The sequence below is a fragment of the Rhinatrema bivittatum genome, chromosome 9 (assembly GCF_901001135.1).
Source record: "Rhinatrema bivittatum chromosome 9, aRhiBiv1.1, whole genome shotgun sequence".
NCBI lineage: Eukaryota > Metazoa > Chordata > Amphibia > Gymnophiona > Rhinatrematidae > Rhinatrema > Rhinatrema bivittatum.
This window is the reverse complement of record NC_042623.1, coordinates 34453870-34472555: the sequence shown is the minus strand read 5'-3', so window position 1 is coordinate 34472555 and position 18686 is coordinate 34453870. Positions and strand designations below refer to the sequence as shown.

At 43.6% G+C, this 18686-nt stretch overlaps 1 protein-coding gene across 1 annotated transcript; it reads left to right on the top strand.

Annotated features, from left to right (window-relative positions):
* The first annotated feature begins 3669 nt into the window (after nucleotides 1-3669).
* Nucleotides 3670-17416, top strand: LOC115099469. Its single transcript, XM_029617140.1, has 4 exons — nucleotides 3670-3842; nucleotides 4196-4244; nucleotides 15055-15144; nucleotides 15893-17416. The coding sequence occupies exon 4, from the start codon at nucleotides 15924-15926 to the stop codon at nucleotides 16596-16598; it is 675 nt and encodes a 224-aa protein (XP_029473000.1). The 5' UTR covers nucleotides 3670-3842; nucleotides 4196-4244; nucleotides 15055-15144; nucleotides 15893-15923; the 3' UTR covers nucleotides 16599-17416.
* Nucleotides 17417-18686: the final 1270 nt, after the last annotated feature.

Here is an 18686-nt window from a genome sequence, read left to right as displayed (position 1 = left end):
TGGTGGTTTGCAACTTAAAATGACAAAATAGTATTTTTCTCTGTTTTTGCCAAGGTGGAGGTGCTGTTTAATGTGCTTTATTTGAATGGTGAAAAGTAAGGGGAAGGAAATGCTCTAGCGCTTCTGTTCTCCGCACATTTTTGGGAGAGTTTCTGCGGATGCAGAGTTTTTGGTTTTTTTTTTTTTTTTTACAGAACCAGAGGTGCAGGGTTTCTATCCACAGATTTCACATCTATTCAGAAGAATTGATTAAATGAAGCTATTGAATCATTTTAAATGTTTATGAAATGTATAATATTCAACAGAAAATTAACATCCTGGTAAGAAAGTTATTCATTATAGCTACAACATAGACAGCCACCAATATAGAGGAAACACATTATTAGCCATTTTGAATCTCAAGTCAACAATAAACATAGAAGGGAAGGAGAAGAATATAGAGAAGGGTGTTGTGTCTGTGGACCCTTGTGCTGAGGCAAGATTGATGACTCCTGCAGGGAGGAGAAATGCCAGTTCTCATTGTTGGCAGGTGGATTTAGATGAAGTAGAGACCAGTCAGGATCTTCACCCATGTTCCCATAGGGTTGAGCCTTTGGGGGCCGGGGCCAGCAGGATTTAGGTGCAGTCTCTGCTTTAGGCAGTAGGGAAGGTCCGCAGTGAGCTAGGGGTGTATGCAGGTGGCGGTCAGGGGTATCCGAGGTCAACGCAATAGAATCAGGTAGAACTCCAGCGTATCTGTGGTCCAGGCCGAAGTCAAAACCAGGTATCTGTCCTAAGGAGAAGAAGTGGGACAGATAGGCAGGGCAGCAGGCAAGGGCAAAAACAAGCAGGATGAAGACTGAGGACAAGCTGGAGGAAGACTGAACGCAGGGAGGCAACACATACTACTGAGGAGTAGCTGGACTTGTTGCTGAGGCAGTAAAACCAGGCCATGGAGAGCCCTTTATAGGGCTTGGAGTGTTAGCTCAACAGCGGACACTGTAAGGACTTTCCCACTGTGGGTCCTTTAAAAAGAGTAACGTCAGGCACGCATGTACCTAAGGAGGAGTGTGGCTGGGTGGGTCCGGCGGCATCAGTGTTGGAACTGTGGACCCTTGAGCCAGCTAAAGAGCTGATGGATCCACTGATGGGAGACCCTCTAGTGGTTCTTGTAGCCGGGAGGCGGTGCAGGACTAGGAGACCTGTCAGGAGCTTCACCTATACCAGCCCTTGTTTCCCGCAGGTTGAGCCCTTGGGTGCCGGGGCCGGCGGGACTTTGGTGGAGGGAAATCCAGTAGGCAGTCCGCGTCGAGGCTGGCAGAGGTCCGTAAGAACGAAGACAGTCCAGGAGTCGAGGCAGGCAGCAACAGTGCAACACGTTAAGCAGGACAGAGGTCGGGGCAGGCAGAAGGCAAGCAGGAGCCAGAGAACACGCCAAAGGTCAGGACGGGCAGAAGACAGAAGAATCAAGATACTAGGCCAAAGTCAGAACCGAGGAGAAACCGAAAGCAGGGACAGGAGAAGGAGTGGAACCACAGGAGCAGGAACACAGAAACTCAGGCACTGGAACAAGCAAGAACATAGGAACGGAGACTGGAACAAGCAGGAACACAGGAAGAAGCAACTAGCTACTCTCATGAGCTGACCTGTTGCCAAGCCAAAGAAAAGGTGCCTGGCGTGGCCTTAAATAGGCCCCAGCTGATGACGTCCGATTTGGGGCCGGGCCGAGGTTTCCCTCTGTGGCCCCTTTAAGAATCGGGCTTGGCCGCGTGCACGCAAGTGCCTAAGGGGGCGGAGTCCATGAGGAGAATGGCGGTGTCTCCTTTGTGGGGAGGATGCTGCGGCAAAGCCCCGGAGCGGCCTGTGTAGGCCCGGAGAGGATTGAAGCTGACACTGGCGTCTGCCGGTAAGGGAAGGGGGACCGCGGCCGGGATTCCCAACAGCCAGGTCATGGCAGGAGCCCATCAGGATGGCTCGGCTGGGGAGGTGAGTGCAATGGTTTGTGGGGACAGCCTGAATTGCCAGATGTAACAAAGGGAAGCCATTGAATCATTTTAATAGCAGTTTTTCTGGTGGATTGACACTGGCCAAGGGTTTCTGTATTACATAGCATGAACATTTTCTTGCAGTATCTTTATTACCAACTTACAGCTCCCAGATGCATTTGGAGTCACACCAAGGTATGCTAGAGCAACTCACGAACAGGACCAGCAACACACTGGTACTCAAGGATCCAAACCTGTTGCTCAGGCATCTGCTCAAAGGACTGATCTTCTTTTATATCAGAGCAGCAATGATGTCCTTAGGGCAAGCCACAGGAAATCCTGGGTGCTGGGCCTATAAAACTGCTGACTTGGAGGGTTCCCTTAGAGCAGCCAGAAGCAGCAGAAGATCAGGATGCTGGGCACCTTGATGGACTCTGGATCTTGAGATACAGCATGCGAACCATGGTGCAGTGCCCTGTGGTCAGCAGCATGTTACCATAGGATAGGAACGGTAGTGGAGAGAGTGATACCCCATTTGGAACAGCTCTTCCACTGAGTTTCCAGGAATGGCCAGGCCCCTGCTCCTTATAAATGCAGCCTGCATCATTTCAGTGTGGCATTTTGGTTAGGGGTCCGAGAGAGGATTAGTGTTTTTCTTGAGTTGTTCCCCTGCTTGGAAGGGTTTCACAGCCTGAGCCAATCCCCTAGTGCAAAGGGGACCAGCGCCTACTTTGGTGCTGCTTTCATATTTTTGGTTGTAGATTTTTGGATGTTGTTTCCCTTTTTGGGGTTTCCTTCTGTGAGAGCTCTGGTACCCCTGGCTGGAGGATTTAGGGAGTCTGACAGGTTAGATCAGGAGGTACGGAAGAATCCACTGCTCTCCAGCCCACAACAAGGGGGTTGGCAGGAGCTTTCCAGAGTTTCAACGTTTTTGTAAAGAGGATTTTCAGAGTTCCCTGGAGGAAGTTTGTGTCCTCCCTTTCTTCCTGAAGAGGGGACACCTGTAGAGAGAGATGCTATGTTCCCTGCTACTGGACTTCTCCTAAGAAAAATCCCATTAAGACAACTGAAGAGGAAAACTGAGTAAAACCTAAAATTCTACTTTAGGGACTCCCATCTGGCATCTTCACCCTGGGAAGGAGACACTTTGGGGAGACTGTACAAAGACTAATCAGTTTGTGTCATCAGTAGTTTTGGAGGGGAACCTTACTTATCCAAGCCCTGGAGAGTGAGAGATTTCCCTGCCTAATACTGCACAGATAAAACTGGAGAACTGTAAATTCCATCTTGTGCCAAGAACTGATGTGAACAGTGCCAATTTGCTATTTGAGAACTCTACAGTAAAGATTTATTTTTGGGCACTCACTCTGAGCCTCCAGTGTATATTTTTGGCTTTCACATTCTTTAAAGTTGAAAGAGAACAGTTACCACCACCCCCAGTGCAGCAACCAAAGGGTCACTCCCGTCATCTTGGGCCTTGCAGGATTTAGTCCTTCCCTGTTTGGAAAAGAACCCTAGCCCGGGATCTCTGGGCTGTTTGGAGTGGGAGTCTGCCCTGGAAGCCTTGTGGGCCCCTGCCCTCCTGGCCCCTTTTTCAGCCACATGGCAGTAGCAAACTTTCTGGTGCAATAACCAACTTAAGCAGTCACCTTATCTCACTGCTCCACTGCTGTCAGATGGGAACCGAAAGCAGACTGGGGTTTACTGGCAGTACATTTCCAGGAAAGTGAAAGCAAAGAGAGGGGCCTCACTTGGGAGGAAGCTGCATGGAATATTTTCCCTGAGCCTGGCTTAATTCCAGCCTCTCTTGTATATATATTCTTAGGTTTGCCCAAGTCTGAAATTCTCCAGACCACAGTCCACTGGGAAGAAGTCAAGGTAAGAAGTACTGTCAGCACAGGTGGAAGTGCCTGATGCATATTGACAGAGCAACCTCTTTGCTTTCTTAAGGGCACACCCCAATCCTTGCAGGGAGCATAAAACAAAAGTTTGACTGCCACGTGCGGCCCACAGCTTGTTCTGCAGTAGCCACTGTCAGATGGCACAGAATTCTAGGAATGACTCAGTGAGATACATTCTGGACTAGACACTCAGCTACAGCTAGGAAGAGAATAAGAATATCAGAGTGTATTCTTTTAAACTTAAATGTGAAATTTATTTTTTTTAATCATTCATAAATTCTGTCTTAATGTCTGCAGTAATGTGCTGGTGTTCTCTCCTCTCATTATTAGTGCGGTGCGTCGCGCTCAGGCTCTGATTCTCCTGCAGAATACGAAAGAGGTGAGTGATGAGCAGGTGTGTGCTGGTAAATTCAGATATGTGCAAATATATGTACATGCATATATATTTATATCAAGGTTGAAGTGGCTATCTACTGCTTTTGTCTCTGTGCCATGACTAGAATGTAAACTCTACAGAGCAGGGACTGGCTCTTGTGTGTACCTGTACGGAGCTGCGTACATCTGATAATGCTATAGAAATGAGACTAGACATTCTGCACTGTCTTTAGTGCCGTCTCTTTGTTATTACATCTTTTGTAAAATAAAAGAGATTTCTATATAAACAGGGAGCTCCTGCCACCTGCATACTCTTCTGTCTTTACTGCTCAGGCTTAACAAATCCAAAGTGTTATTAGTCTGTGATGTTTGCCCCATCATTCAGTTGCCCTCCAGTAATTAAGGGGCAGATTTTCAAAGGGCTACGCGCATAACCGCCGAAAAGCTGCCCCTTCCACTCCCTGCGCGCGCCGAGCCTATGTTGCATAGGCTCAGCGGCGCGCGCAAGCCCCGGGACATGAGTAAGTCCCGGGGTTTTCCTGGGGGGGCGTGTCTGGGGCGTGTCGCGGCTGGCTCATCATCGAGAGGCGTTCCCAGGGCAGGGCCGTGGGTGTGGTTCCGGCCCAGGGGGCGTTCTGGGGGCGTGGACGTGGCCTCCGGACCAACCCCCGGACCGGAACATGGTGCGCCAGCACGTGCAAGTTACGCCTGCCTTGGGCAGGCGTAACTTTTGAAATAAAGGTGGGGGGGAATTAGTTAGGGCCGGGGGGCGGGTTAGTTAGGGGAAGGAAAGGGAAGGCAGGAGCTCTGGAAAGAAAGTTCCCTCTAAGGCCGTTCCGATTTCGGAGCGGCCTCGGACGGAACGGAGGCAGGGTGCGTGGCTTGGCACGTGCGGGCTGCCAATTTTGCGCAGCCTTGTGAGCGCCGACCCCGGATTTTGAAAGATACGCGTGGCTACATGCGTATCTTGTAAAATCCGGCGTACTTTTGTTTGCGCCGGTTGCGGCTTTATGCGTGCTTGTATATGGTGTGGAAGATCTCAGTGACAGCGCTGCACACTGCCACGCTGAAGCCCCGGCTTCTATTCCCAGGTCTGGTTAGCCAGGGTTGGGGATGCTGCAGAGGCAGCACTCATAGCCCCTGGGGGAGAGGTGGAAGTCCCTGTCGCCATTCAGCGGGGATATATGTGTACCAGGTCCCCCTGCTCGACGGCTCTTGCCTCAATGGCTGGGCTAAGTAAGCTAGGAGGAGCCATAAAAATAGGGAGAACGGTGCTAGTTGACAATGAAAGCTCATGGCTCTGTAGCCAACTAGAGTCCAGTTCAAACTGATCTGGAAACCCAACAAAACAAGAAGAAACTGCTGGGCCAAAACCCCCCAAACATACAGTTATTTTACTGAAAATATAAGCACTCAATGGCAAGAACTTTTCTTTCAAAATGGTTTAGAGTTGTATTAAAAATCTCAGATTAAGCTGAATTTGTACCTGCTCAATGGGCATGGAGTGTAAAGGAGCAGTCGCTTCCATCTCACTTTGTCTGCTATATTGTTGAATTTAATATAAAACAAAATAAGTGCACATCTCTAAAAAACACCAAAATCCCTGCCAGGAGTAATTTTGATCTTTGCTGTCTCTGTTTTAATTATCCTTCCTGTAACTGTCTCTTATTTTTCAGGTCTGGAGCACCAGTGGAGCTTCTCTCAAATAGTGCTTTTTTTTTTTTATCCCCCAGGTCACGAAGGAGAATCCTTTTCACTTTCTTCCTGAAACCCAGGAAACTGACAGCAGTAAGGAATGTATGCGTAGCTGAAGTCTAAGTGGCCGCATAAGCCAAAAACTAGAAAAACAAAAACAAAACCCAACCCTTTCCTAGGTTATATCTGACAGTGCCCTTCCTTAAATAACCCAGAATCAGGCTAAGAGGCGGTGACCTGCACTCGATAGACCGATAAGGACTGCTGCTTCTCGCTGCCAGATAAATCGGTATTTATCTGACTATGTGGTGGCAGCGGTTGCCGCCACTTGCCAGGGACGGTCCTCCTTCCTTTCTTGTATTAAAATGTACGTTTGGCCTGTGCTGAATGCACATTTTATAGTTTTTGCACGTTTTTAACTCCTGATGAATTAGCATATCATTATCTTACTGCACTGCGAATTAAAAAAAATGTACCTGGCTATTAAAAATGTGCACTGGAAAGGGCTAAATGTAACAGCTTCCAGTCAAAAAAAGGACTCTGTAACTAGGGTCAATCGTTTTGGTTTTTTTTAATTTAATTTTATTAAAATTTTGCAAACATACACCAGCTGATTAATCCCAATATCCCTACTCTCCCAAACCCACTGAAAGCCCTCGCTTATCTGTCCACGAATGTCTCACTGTGATCCTTGTCCCAGGTTTGAAATAATGCCCAAACTCGAACATATGAGGATATCTTCTGCCTGCACAAGACTGTTAATTGCTCCATCTATTATATTCCCCACAATTTGACATAAAACTAGATCTTTCTCTCTTAGATGGTTTATTGCAAAAAGCACAATATTAACAGAAAAAAAAGATTTAAAAAAAACAGTTTGTTCCCTGCATCTTACACAGGCAGCTCATTATATACTTTTGATTTTACATCGTTGATGAATACATTATTACCCATCTCCTTGCATCATATTCTCATGACATCATCACCACATAGAGCCAATCAGGCAGGAGATTTATTCCTACATATAACGATATACTGATTAGTAATTAGTATGATGTAAGCTGTAAGGAATGGCGGCTGATAATGTTAGGAAAATTATATGGCGGGTCCATAAAAAACATCTACCTACGGCTCTGCTTTCCATAGATGCTGAAAGGGCATTTGACCTTATCCATTGGCCTTTTCTGTTCCAAATGCTTAGAAAGATGGCATTATGCCCTTTTTTCCTTCAGTGGATCCAGAAATTGTATAATAATAATCCCAAAGCCAGGGTTAAGGTTAATGGGGGTAATGGGGCAGCCTTTGATATTGGCAGGGGCACTCTGCAGGGGTGCCCACTCTGTTTCTTGAGCCCTTCGCAGCCAGAATTCATTCAACATCCCTTATTCAAGGAGTGAGTTTGGGTTCTAATAATTTTAAATTATCACTATTTGCTGATGACATAATGTTTACCCTTACGAACCCAAGGCATTCTTTGAAAGGGGTCAAGCATGAGTTGAGATGTTTTAGTAAATTAAAATTTTTTTTTTTTACATGAATATCGGTATATAAAAAAAAAAAAAAAAAAAAAAAAAAGCTAAATAAATAAATAAATTCTGAGAAATCGGAATTGCTTAATATCAATTTGTCATCCTCTGAGGTCCAGGTGATTAAGGAGACCTTCCCTTTTAGATGGGCCAAATCCAGCCTTAAATATTTAGGGATTTATCTAGGATCCCATGTGGCAGAGTTGTACGAGCTTAATTATGTTCCCCTCTTGAGAAATATAGATAACGATCTCAGTAAATGGGACAGGGGTATGTTCTCCTGGCTTAGTCGGATTGCTGTCCTAAAAATGAATGTCCTACCGAAGTTTTTATATCTTTTCTCAACTCTACCAATGTACATTCCTGTCCGCACACTCTGCATTTCGCAGAAAAAGGTATTTGATTTTTTTTTTTTTTTTTATATTTTTATTAATTTCAAAAATAACAGAGGATATATACAGAACATACTGTTCAGATAGAATACATCCAGTATAGTTAAAGATTACAATAACTCAATAACTTTTAAAGGCAATATAATACAACAACCATAATCTGGATTAAGATCTAGGCAATCTGGGGGGACAAGAATGTTATACAAAGCAGAAAAACAAGGAAATAAAACAAAAATTTATTTAAAGCCTTAGAGTTAACTGGACTTCTCTCTACTATGCCTTACCCCCCCCTGTAGGTTCCTGTGAGTGGGAGTCTAGGAATACTCGTAACTGATTTGGTTCTCTAAAAATATATCTATCGTTATTAAATACCACAGCACATACACATGGAAAACGTAAAGAGTACTTAGCTCCCTTCGCCCTTGCCTCCTCTCTCATTTCAAGGAATTTTTTTCTCTTAATCTGAGTGTTCTTAGTGAAGTCGGGAAAAATTTTTATCGGATATCCATAGAATTTCAGTGTTTGATTTCGGAAAAAAGTTTTCAAAATTAAGTCTCTTTCTGAAGGAGTAGATAGTTGAACGAACAACGTTGCTCTATCTTCCACCACAAGATCCTGTGATTGTTCCAATATTGCGGTCAAATCAAATGTAGCTTCCTGATCTCGGCTGTTTTCTCCTTGATTTAATACAGCAGCTGGCTGTGTAAAGTAGTATATCTTTTCAATTTTTGGTAGATCTTTTTCGTTCAGCTTTAAATTATTCAAAAGATAATTTCTGAATAATTCTCGATGAGAAAGCAGACGCATTTTTGGGAAATTAACAATCCTTATGTTATTCCTTCTTAGCTGGTTCTCTATCACTTCCATTTTCTCTTTTTGAAGATTATCTGATTTTATTAAGTTCACTTGTATATTTTCCACTTTTGTAAGTTTTTTCTCCATTCCTCCAACTTCAGACTCCATTTTTTCCACTCTTCCTTCAAGGACCTGGTTTTTGGAAATGCTCTCTTTTACCATGGTAGTTAGGGATACAATTGCCTTTTCCATAGAGGAAATAGCTTTTAATATTTCTTCCAACGTTGTTTTCGATGACATGGATTTAGAGACTCCACAAATCACCCGGATACTCCCCTCGTCCCTCTCATCCTGCAGGGGGTTAGCACTCTCACCGAGTCGATACTGCGGCTCCCCCGGTTGTCCCCTGGGGCCCGATCTTTCTAGGCCCTCCGAGGGTAACGGGATATCCCCGTCCCCTCTCTGGGATTCAGCCTCACTGGGGGTTACCGGCTTCATTGCTAGCAGATCTGATGAAATTTCTATAAGATCTTCCCTTATACTCGGTGGGGCTGGAACGGGTGGGGCACCGGGACTTAGTGAGATCTCCGTGGCCAAGGAACTCAGCGTCTGCTCTTCGGTGAGATTTCCAGCGGCCGCACTCACCAGCTCTGAGACCAGTCCGGAAAACGCTTCGTCTATCCGAGGTTGTCGTACTGAGGAAATCGGAGTCGAGGTAACATTCTTTATTTTAGCTTTACGCTTGGTATGAGGCATTATGCACTAAGGAAATCGAGTTTGTCCAGGAAAATTTTCGCCAAAAGAAAGAGCACACCTCAGAGGCACAGCGTTTCCGTTCACTCTTTGGCGGCCATCTTGCCCCCCCCCCCCCCCGCTAAAGGTATTTGATTTTATATGGAAGCGATGCCCTCCCAGAGTTTCCCGACAATTAATCCTCTCTAGGTCACAGGGTGGACTGGGGGTACCTAATATTTCTAACTATTACGCTGCTTCCCAGTTAAGAGGGTTATTAGACTTTAATCGTCATATCTCCGTAAAACAATGGGTACAACGTGAGCGGTCAATAATTGGGGAGATGTCTATTCAAGCAATGCCCTGGCAGCCACAGGCATCCTAGCACCCTTTAATAAAGTTACTTTGGACAACTAGGACTACTTTAAAAGTCTGGACCCATTGGAAAAAAACATTAATGGGGACTTCCAATATTTTTATCAATCGTCTTTATTTCACAACATGCACTTTCCAGTGGGTTACCAAACTTAGGAGGTCATTTATCAAAATGCGCTAAGGCATTTTCACATGCGTTAAGGGCCTATCACATGCGAAAAGCCCCATTAACGCATGCGATAGGCCCTTAACGCATGCGAAAACGCCTTTAATGCATGCGATAGCACCATATTGTATTGTGCTTTGCAAATCTGAAAAAGAGGTGGAGTGGGCTGGGTTTGCCAGTCTGGAAAGTGCTATTACACAGACTTAATGCTGATTTTAACTACACCTTTTTCAGTAGTGTTAAGCTGTGTGAGAGCTTATGTTATGGGGTGGTAAGATGTTAGTGCATTTTTTTATGTCTCCTGAAAGGCCTGTGATGTCTCCTGGAGCACCAGCCTAGCCATCTGGGGGGGGGGAGGGGGGGGGGGGGGAGGGAGAGAGAGAGAGAGAGAGAGAGACACTGAGACTAGCTATAATGCCCTCTCCCTAGATAGGTATTTGTATCCCTATGGGAGGCCCACCTAGTAACTCGAGGTGAGGTTTAGGTATTAGAGTAGGGGTTAGGGGCCACTTTGACATTCAAGGTACGAACAGAACAGTGGTCTCTTGTGAAGATTTGATGAGCTACGGAGAGAGGAAACTCACCCAAAGATTGCATCAGTAGCATGGGATCTTCTTGGTGTTTGGGTACTTGCCAGGTTCTTGTGGCCTGGTTTGGCCTCTGTTGGAAACAGGATGCTGGGCTTGATGGACCCTTGGTCTGTCCCAGCATGGCAATTTCTTATGTTCTTATAATTAAACATCTCCTTCAGAGGTTGCACCCCCAAGCTGGCCAAAAGTTCCTTTTGGGCCCAACGAGCGTTCCGGCGCGACCCCGCGGGGAATCACGTGACGCCGCGTCACTCGACGTGGCGCCGACGTCACGTGCTCCTCGCAAAGGATTGCAGAAATGGCGTCCTCACTCCTCGCTGGATCACCAGGGAGTTGTGGTAAGTCTTTGGGGGGGGATTAAGGAAGGTGAGGGGTTTAAATTTCCCACATATCCAACATAGCTATGTTGGATATGTGGGAAATCCGATCGTTTATGTCTCATCACTTTTTTAAGTTAAAAAAAAAATATAAGTAGCGTTTTACATATGCGGTCAATACGAATGCACACCCCTAATAGGCACTCACGGCACTCCCACCACAAAAGGTCGGCAAAGATTCAGAACTCTGCTGCCCGTTTATTAACAGGAGCATCCATGAGACATCATATCACCCCCATCCTGTATGGGTTACATTGGTTGCCCATCAAGTTTAGGGTGAAATACAAAATCTTATCATTAATTCATACGTTAATATACGATCCGGATTCAACCTGGCTTTGCACCTCATTGCGGTTATACAAGCCTACTAGAAATCTTAGATCTACTTCTAAGTATCTGCTTGAGGTGCCCACAGTCAGATTGGCTAGATTAAATATAACAAGAGAGAGAGCCTTTTCAGTGGCGGGACCCATTCTTTGGAACTCGATTCCAAATTCCCTGAGATCAATTATGGATCACAAGGAATTCAAGAAGGCTCTAAAAACCTATCTATTTAAAATAGCTTATGCAGGAATTGAGGAAGTGAATACCTCTACTCAAAGCTCCTTATAATATCAGTATCGGTCTATGATACATATCTGGAGCTTAATAGACTATTTGTTGATAACTATATGATAATGAGGACCTTGGTTTTGTAATTCTTCTTAAATTTCTGACTTTTCTTGTTTTGTTAAAAAAAAAAATTTTCTTTTTAGTTAAGTTATGTAGAGTGTTAGGGATTATAATTATACAATGTATTTATTTTCAATCTTTACTATTTTCTGTTTATTTATTTTTGTTTCTATTTTTCTTTAGTATTATTATTTTTATCTTTATAATTTGAAGTTGTGAACCGTTTTGGTCGGATACTCTCCGTGAAAATCGGTATATAAAATGTTTTAAATAAATAAAATAAAAATAAATAAAGAGGAGTGCAACATGGGAAGTAAGCCCTTCAACTTCTAAATCACCCCATATACCAATTTCAAATACCTACTCCCATAGAGAGGTAATACAAGTTGCTTCCTCTAACGCTTCTACAGCTTCAGAGGATTCGATGGACATCATATGCGACAAAAAACAGAAAGACCATAAAGTATCCAGTACTTTACCTCAGAACACTCCAATGCAACCTAAAGCATGTGGGTCACAAGAACCAGATGATCATACAATAATGCCCCCTCGTACAAAAGAGGCATTTTATCAATTGTCCCAATCCTTAGCAGGATTTTATGAATCTCTTCAGTCATCATTCAAAATGACTAATCTTGCTTCTGTCAGTTCTCCGGAACATAAGACACAGACCAATAGAAAGCAGTCGGTGGAGCCTCCAACATCTCCCAGAGCAAACCGACCAGCTTCAGCAAATTATAAACAGGATATATCTTTTGATTCTCCTTTACCGCAAACATCCCCATCATCATCTACGGGATTCCCATCGGATCTGCAGGAACAACCTCAGAAACCGTATTCCCCTCCGGAAGACCTTACATATCCAAAATTTATAGAAAAATTGGATTCAATACTGCATCTAGAGGTCCAAAAAGAGACAGACCCTAGATCAGAAACTCTCGGTCTCCTAAAGATTTTCGATACTCCAGGAGAACCAACATCTCTTCCACCACAAGAACTCCTGCATTCAGTCTTACAAAAATCCTGGGAAACTCCAACAGATGCAGATATGGCACTTGTTGCAAAGTCTGAAAATGTTATTGCAATTCATGCTAACTTAGCTCTTCACATAGGTAATTAGCACAAATTGCAATAAACTGTATATTAGCATAAAACACACCCCTTTTGCTATCGTATGTGATACAAATCACATTTTGATAAATCCAGGCCAAAGTTATTCCATCAGTAGTATAATAAGGACCTCATCACAATTGATCACTTAATGTCGAAGGGTAACTTATCAAAAGCAGAGTTTGAGTGTCCTTATCAATTTGATTCTACAAATTGTTTGGCATTCGCACAAGCTTCACATTTTGTAAACTCAATAAGGAAGGCGAAAACTTTACGTAGCAGTAGGTCTCTTTTTGAATACATGTATGTAAATGCTGACTCTATTCATGGCTCTATATCTAAAATGTATAAATTATTGTTTGATACAGAACCATGACTTTTCTCTCATATTGCAAAATGGGAAGCTGATCTGGGACGGAAAATTGAGGGGAAAGAGTGGGAAAAAATTACACACTCAGCTGATAAATGCTCTATATCTGCCAGTTTACAGGAGAATTGCTATAAAATGATCTATAGATGGTACTTAACCCCCAACAAACTTCATACAATCTACCCTCATCTTCCCAACATGTGCTGGTGTCTCTGCAGAGAATTAGGATCATATTCCATACATGGTGGAGCTGTCAGCGATATCCCCTTTTGGACAAGCTATTTGCATGGCTTAGTGAAGTGTTGAATGTAATGATAACTCCATCCCCAGAGTTAGCATTGCTTAACTTGCCTGCTGCTGAATTGAGTAAGCATCAGCAGAAGTTTTGCGCCCAGGTTTTTATTGCAACGCGTAGCGTTATAGCCTCCAGGTGGAAAAGTGCATATATATCGTGCATTAAGGAAGTTATCCAAAAATTACATGTAAATTATCGCCTAGCTTCCTTAACCGCAACTAAACACAAGCGGATGTCTTCTTTCTTGCTGATATGGAAGCCCTTTTTGGATTTTTGTCTGTAATAATTATGATTGTTAACAGGTTCAACTTATCTGCTTTCCTAATTGAAGGGTGTATTGGACATCATGTGGCAATCCCTTGTACCCAGAAAGTATATTTTCTTTCCTTGTAACTGGTCTTACATTTTTATGTTTATGTTGTGGGGATATTTTCTTGGATCAATGTCTGATCACTGGAATCCGAGTTTTGTGCGCTATTAATGGACTCTGTTAGGGTTGTGAGGGGAGAGAGGACTACTTAAGAATCAACGTTGTGTATTAATGCATGGCCTGTGTTTGAAGGCCTTTGTTTGTACAATTTAACAAATCCAATAAAACTTAAATTACAAAAATAAAAATGTAACATCTGTATTTAATAATGATACTGGTCTATAAGATCCACAACTAGTTTTATCCCTGCATTCTTTTTCTACACTTTTTTAAAAGTAAAAAAAAAATCTCTGCTGGCTGCTTTTAAGACTGACTGATGCCGATATGCTCGGCATCAGTTTTTCATGAGCCGACTGCAGTAATGAAAACCGATGCCGACTGCTGTAATGGAAAGCGACCCTAGCACTTCTTTGCTAGCACCACCCCCTAATTTGCGTATTCCATGGTGCTCCCCTTGTGGGCGCCATGCGTGCGTTAAGAAAGCGGGTGCTGAAAAGTCAGCGCCTGCTTTCCGCGAATAATATTGCATTGGCCCCATTGGCTTTACTAGAGCTTGATATATTCATTCCCAAAATAGGAGTCTTCTGTCAGGTACCACTACAAAATCTGCAGCATAATTCTTCTTTTCTAGTGCTCTGCTTAAGTGCTGTACATCCCTCTAGTTAGTGGGTATGCATGCTCCTCAATGTATTGTTTCAGGGTTTCTCTTCGAGTTGCTGTGCTTCCCTTGCACTGCTCAGCAGGAGGAGCTCGGGCAGCATATGTAGGAGGGAGGCAGTGCTGCTCCTCTTCTGTGGCGCACTGCAAAGGCATCGAGCTGCTGAGGGGTTTTTAATATTTGAACTGTGCTCAGCTATGGATGGAGAGGGAAGGCAGAGGGGACAAAGTGGATAAAAACATGACAGGAGGGAAAGGAGTGGAACAGAAGGGCACAGGGGAGAGAGGAGTGAAAGACAAAGGGGAACAGGGAAGGAAGAGGTAAACGGCAGGGGACATAACAGAGGCAGGGGAGAGTGAGAGAGGCACAGGGGGAGGGAAGGACAAATGACAGGGACGAAATGGAGAGAGGGCGAAATGAAAGGGAGGACAGAGAGGCAGAAGAGAAGGAGGGGAAAAGGACAGAGGTACAGATTATGTTCACTTGTAGCAATAAATTGTGGTTCCTGTGTTAGACAACTTGGATACGTGGAATTAAGGGTCAACAAACAAACTGCGGGTGATGCCCTTTTATTGGACTAACTTAATACATCTGTAACTAGTTTTCAAGAGTTATCCTCTCTTTTTTTCAGGTCAGTGAAGGGAGCATTCAGAGAGAGAAAGAGGGCACCAGGTGGAAAAGGCAGAGTCCTGTAAACAGGAAGCTCGGATCTGAGGAGGAGGTAAGAGACAAGGAAAGATTGTGGTGAGGAGGAATAATCCAGGAGGAAGTAAAAGCAGGCGCTGGCTTCTTCTGCTACACATGATGGTGCTAGAACAGCTACTGAAAAACAGATATACATTTGCTCACTGGCGATATTTGTTGAATACCCTATAAAAAATATTCAGACAAGTTAAGGGACGAGGCTTTAAGAAATGCTTAATAAATGCTCTCAACTCTATGCCCTGACCTGCTTTGTCAGAGTGAGTCACCTAAATTTATACATCAGACACAAGAAACAAACAAAAGGCAGGATTGTTTCCCCTCTACAGCAGAATACCTGGAACATCTGGGTTTGTTTTTAGCACAAAGGTGAAGCAGGACCCAGAAAGAATATAGAAGTTTGTAGTACAAAAAAAATAGCAGGACTAATGCAACTTACTTGACAAAACCTAAATATCTTACTATTCAATCCCCTTCTGGCTGTAATTAATATGGGTGAATAAAACCCTGTTCCTCATCATCCTGCCAATCCAGTCCAGACAAGTGGGCTTGTCCTTCCTACCAGCAGATGGTGGTAGAGGGCAAAATGTTTTGTCTTACGTCCCACCCTATAAAGGCTGGTGCAGCAGGGAAGGTGTCAGTGGCTTCTTGGGAAATGCTGGGAAGCCTGTGCCTGAGTAGTAGGGAGGCTCAGATAGGTCTCTGGATGGGTCGACGATGTTGCCAGTTGGATGGTTAAGAAGTAATTTCATAATTTTTTCTGTCAGAAACAAAGCACGAACAGAAAAGGATTCCACAATGAGCCAGTGGGGATCAGAACCACCTGAAGAAGAAGAAGACGAAGAAGCGTCAACAGGATGGGAGAAATCTAAGGCTCTTGGAAGGTGTGGGCTAAAAATAACAGTAAAGAGTGACCTTTCTAGAAGAAATATATCCAATTTCTTAGATCGCCCGGTCCAATCTGCTGCTAAGATAAGAAGGACAGTTAACAAACGTCCTAAGACGAGCATAGGTTCTGTGTCTGCCAGTGCTTCACAGCTGATCAGTATAGTTGATACTTTTGACAGAAAAGGTGCAGCCAATGCTGAGGGTATCTACACAGGAGCTGATGCATATGCCTACTGTGAGGATAAGCCAGGGAAGCGGATCCCCAAAGCCGGAGTATATGCAGAGGCTGGTGTAGGTAGGGCTTCAGCTGAATTCAGTGTCTTTGATGCAGAGGCCAAAGGCCCCAATGCAAGAGCTGAAGCTCAAGCAAGTCTTTTAGGGGTAGGGGCTATGGCCAGGGCTGAAGTGGCAAGTGCATCTGCCAGTGCTGGGCCATTCAAAGCTAAATTAGGCTTGGGTGTTGACACTGGAGTCTCAGCTGGAGTGGATGGTCTAGAGGCGAAAATCCTGGGGACTGGTATTAGTATTGGCCCCAAAACTAGCGTTTCCATTCTGGGTTCAGAAGCGTCTTGTAGTATCATGTGATCAGTTAAAACAAGGGGCAAGCACACAGATTCTAAGAAATATTTTTTGCCTCAAATCATTTTTATTGCTGACAGAGAATCCAGCTGCACTGATGTATATGGCTTTCTTTGAGGCAGAGATCTCAGCTCTAACTCCTGCTGCTTGTACTCTGAAGTGAAACCAAGCACGTCATCATGATGCATTATTCTTATATTATAACCACATTCCTTCTGAATTACTATAAGAATAGGATAAGGTAGGTCAAGATACTTGGTTTGTCTTCCCTTATACTTGAAACCTGAGAGGTAGTCCTGAAGAAGAATATTAAAGAGACTTTCAGTATGGCACATTCCACGATACGCAAACAGGAGCCTAACAAGACAGACGGAACTTGAGAGAGAGACCAGTGGCTACCGGTACCCAGTCAAAATTCCTTCAACATTGCACATACTGGGGGGGAGTGGGGGGGCACAAACTCCAACAGATGCAGATGTGGGACCCAAGATAACAGGCACTCCTCCCTGGTACCAAGGGTTTGTCAATCAATTTGAGGTCAACAAGGCACTCCATCCAAGCCCCACCAATCCATGAAGTCAAGAAGGTACCATGTATAGGCTGCCAAAATATCCACTAATGAACTAAGAGACAGTGTAGCATAGTGAGCGAACATCTATAAATTAAGGAGTTTTTGGGAAGCAAGCCAATTATTCAACCACATCTCCAGCTGCCAACAGCAGATACACCAGATGTTAAGAATATAAGAAATTGCCATACTGGGTCAGATCAAGGGTTCATCAAGTCCAGCATCCTGTTTCCAACAGTGGTCAATCCAGGCCACATGTACCCAAACACTAAGTACTACTACTGAGGCCAGTAATAGCAGTGGCTATTCCCTAACTCAACTTGATTAACAGCAGTTAATGATCTTTTCCTCCAAGAACTAATACAAACCTTTTTCAAACCCAGCAACACTAACTGCTCTAACCACATCCTCTGGCAACAAATTCCAGAGCTTGAGTAAAAAATAATTTTCTCTGATTCATTTTAAATGTGCTACTTGCTAACTTCATTGAGTGCTCCCTAGTCCCCTATTATCCAAAAGAGTAAATAACCAATTCATATTTACCTGTTCTAGACCTCTCATGATTTTAAAGACCTCTATCATATCCCCCCTCAGCAGCAAACATGACCCTAACCCCTAAGAGGCATCTCAGAGTGCCAGGTGCAAGGACGACAAACCAAGAGGGCATTAGAGAGTGAAAGCAATGGGATAGATAAATATAAGAGGTACACTGTATCCATTTGATGAAAATATAGAATAAATTGCACATAAATTATTCAAGGTGTGAGTGCATGTGTTTGCTTGTATGAGCTGCAGCATCAGTAGTTGCTCATACGTTTTCTTTGTCCAGTACACACATAAGTCGGTCCACCAGGTGCTTGTTAAAGGAACCACCTACCTGATATTGCCTTCCCCATATAATTTTTCTATGGCAATATGGGAAAGAGATTTGTTTGCCTTTCTCCCCTTCCTCAAGTTGCTTTTTGTGTAGAGGATTGGAAAGCTGAATGACTGCCATTACTCCGGCCGATTCTGGTTCCGATTCACATCTCTAATATTTAAGTCTTCCCAAAATGTTAACTTTATCTTAATGTTTATTTATTTATTTATTTATTTTAAAACTCGTCTATGCCGTCGTTAAGTTAGATAACCATCACAACGGTTTACAGAAAGGCACGATAAAGAAAATTATAAATGGTATAGATTACAAATTAAACATGTGCCATCATAGTACGGTAACATATTTTAATACAATAAACTATGTGTTTAAGTTAAGTCTATATGTTGGTTAGGAAACTGTTAAGCGACTCAAATCTAACATTAATATGCATTTGTAGGTAAAAAACAAACAACTGCTTGCTTGGTGCGTCTTTATCAACTGTTTTTCTCCTTCTCTTTGTCTTTATAAAAAGCTTGTTTAAAGAGCCAGGTTTTCAGGTTAGGTTTGAATATTTTCAGATTTCTCTGCAGCCTTATCTCGATTGGCATATCCAGGATATTCCCTAATTGAGGGGAAGAATAATCTTCTGGGTCCAGTGCATTGGTTA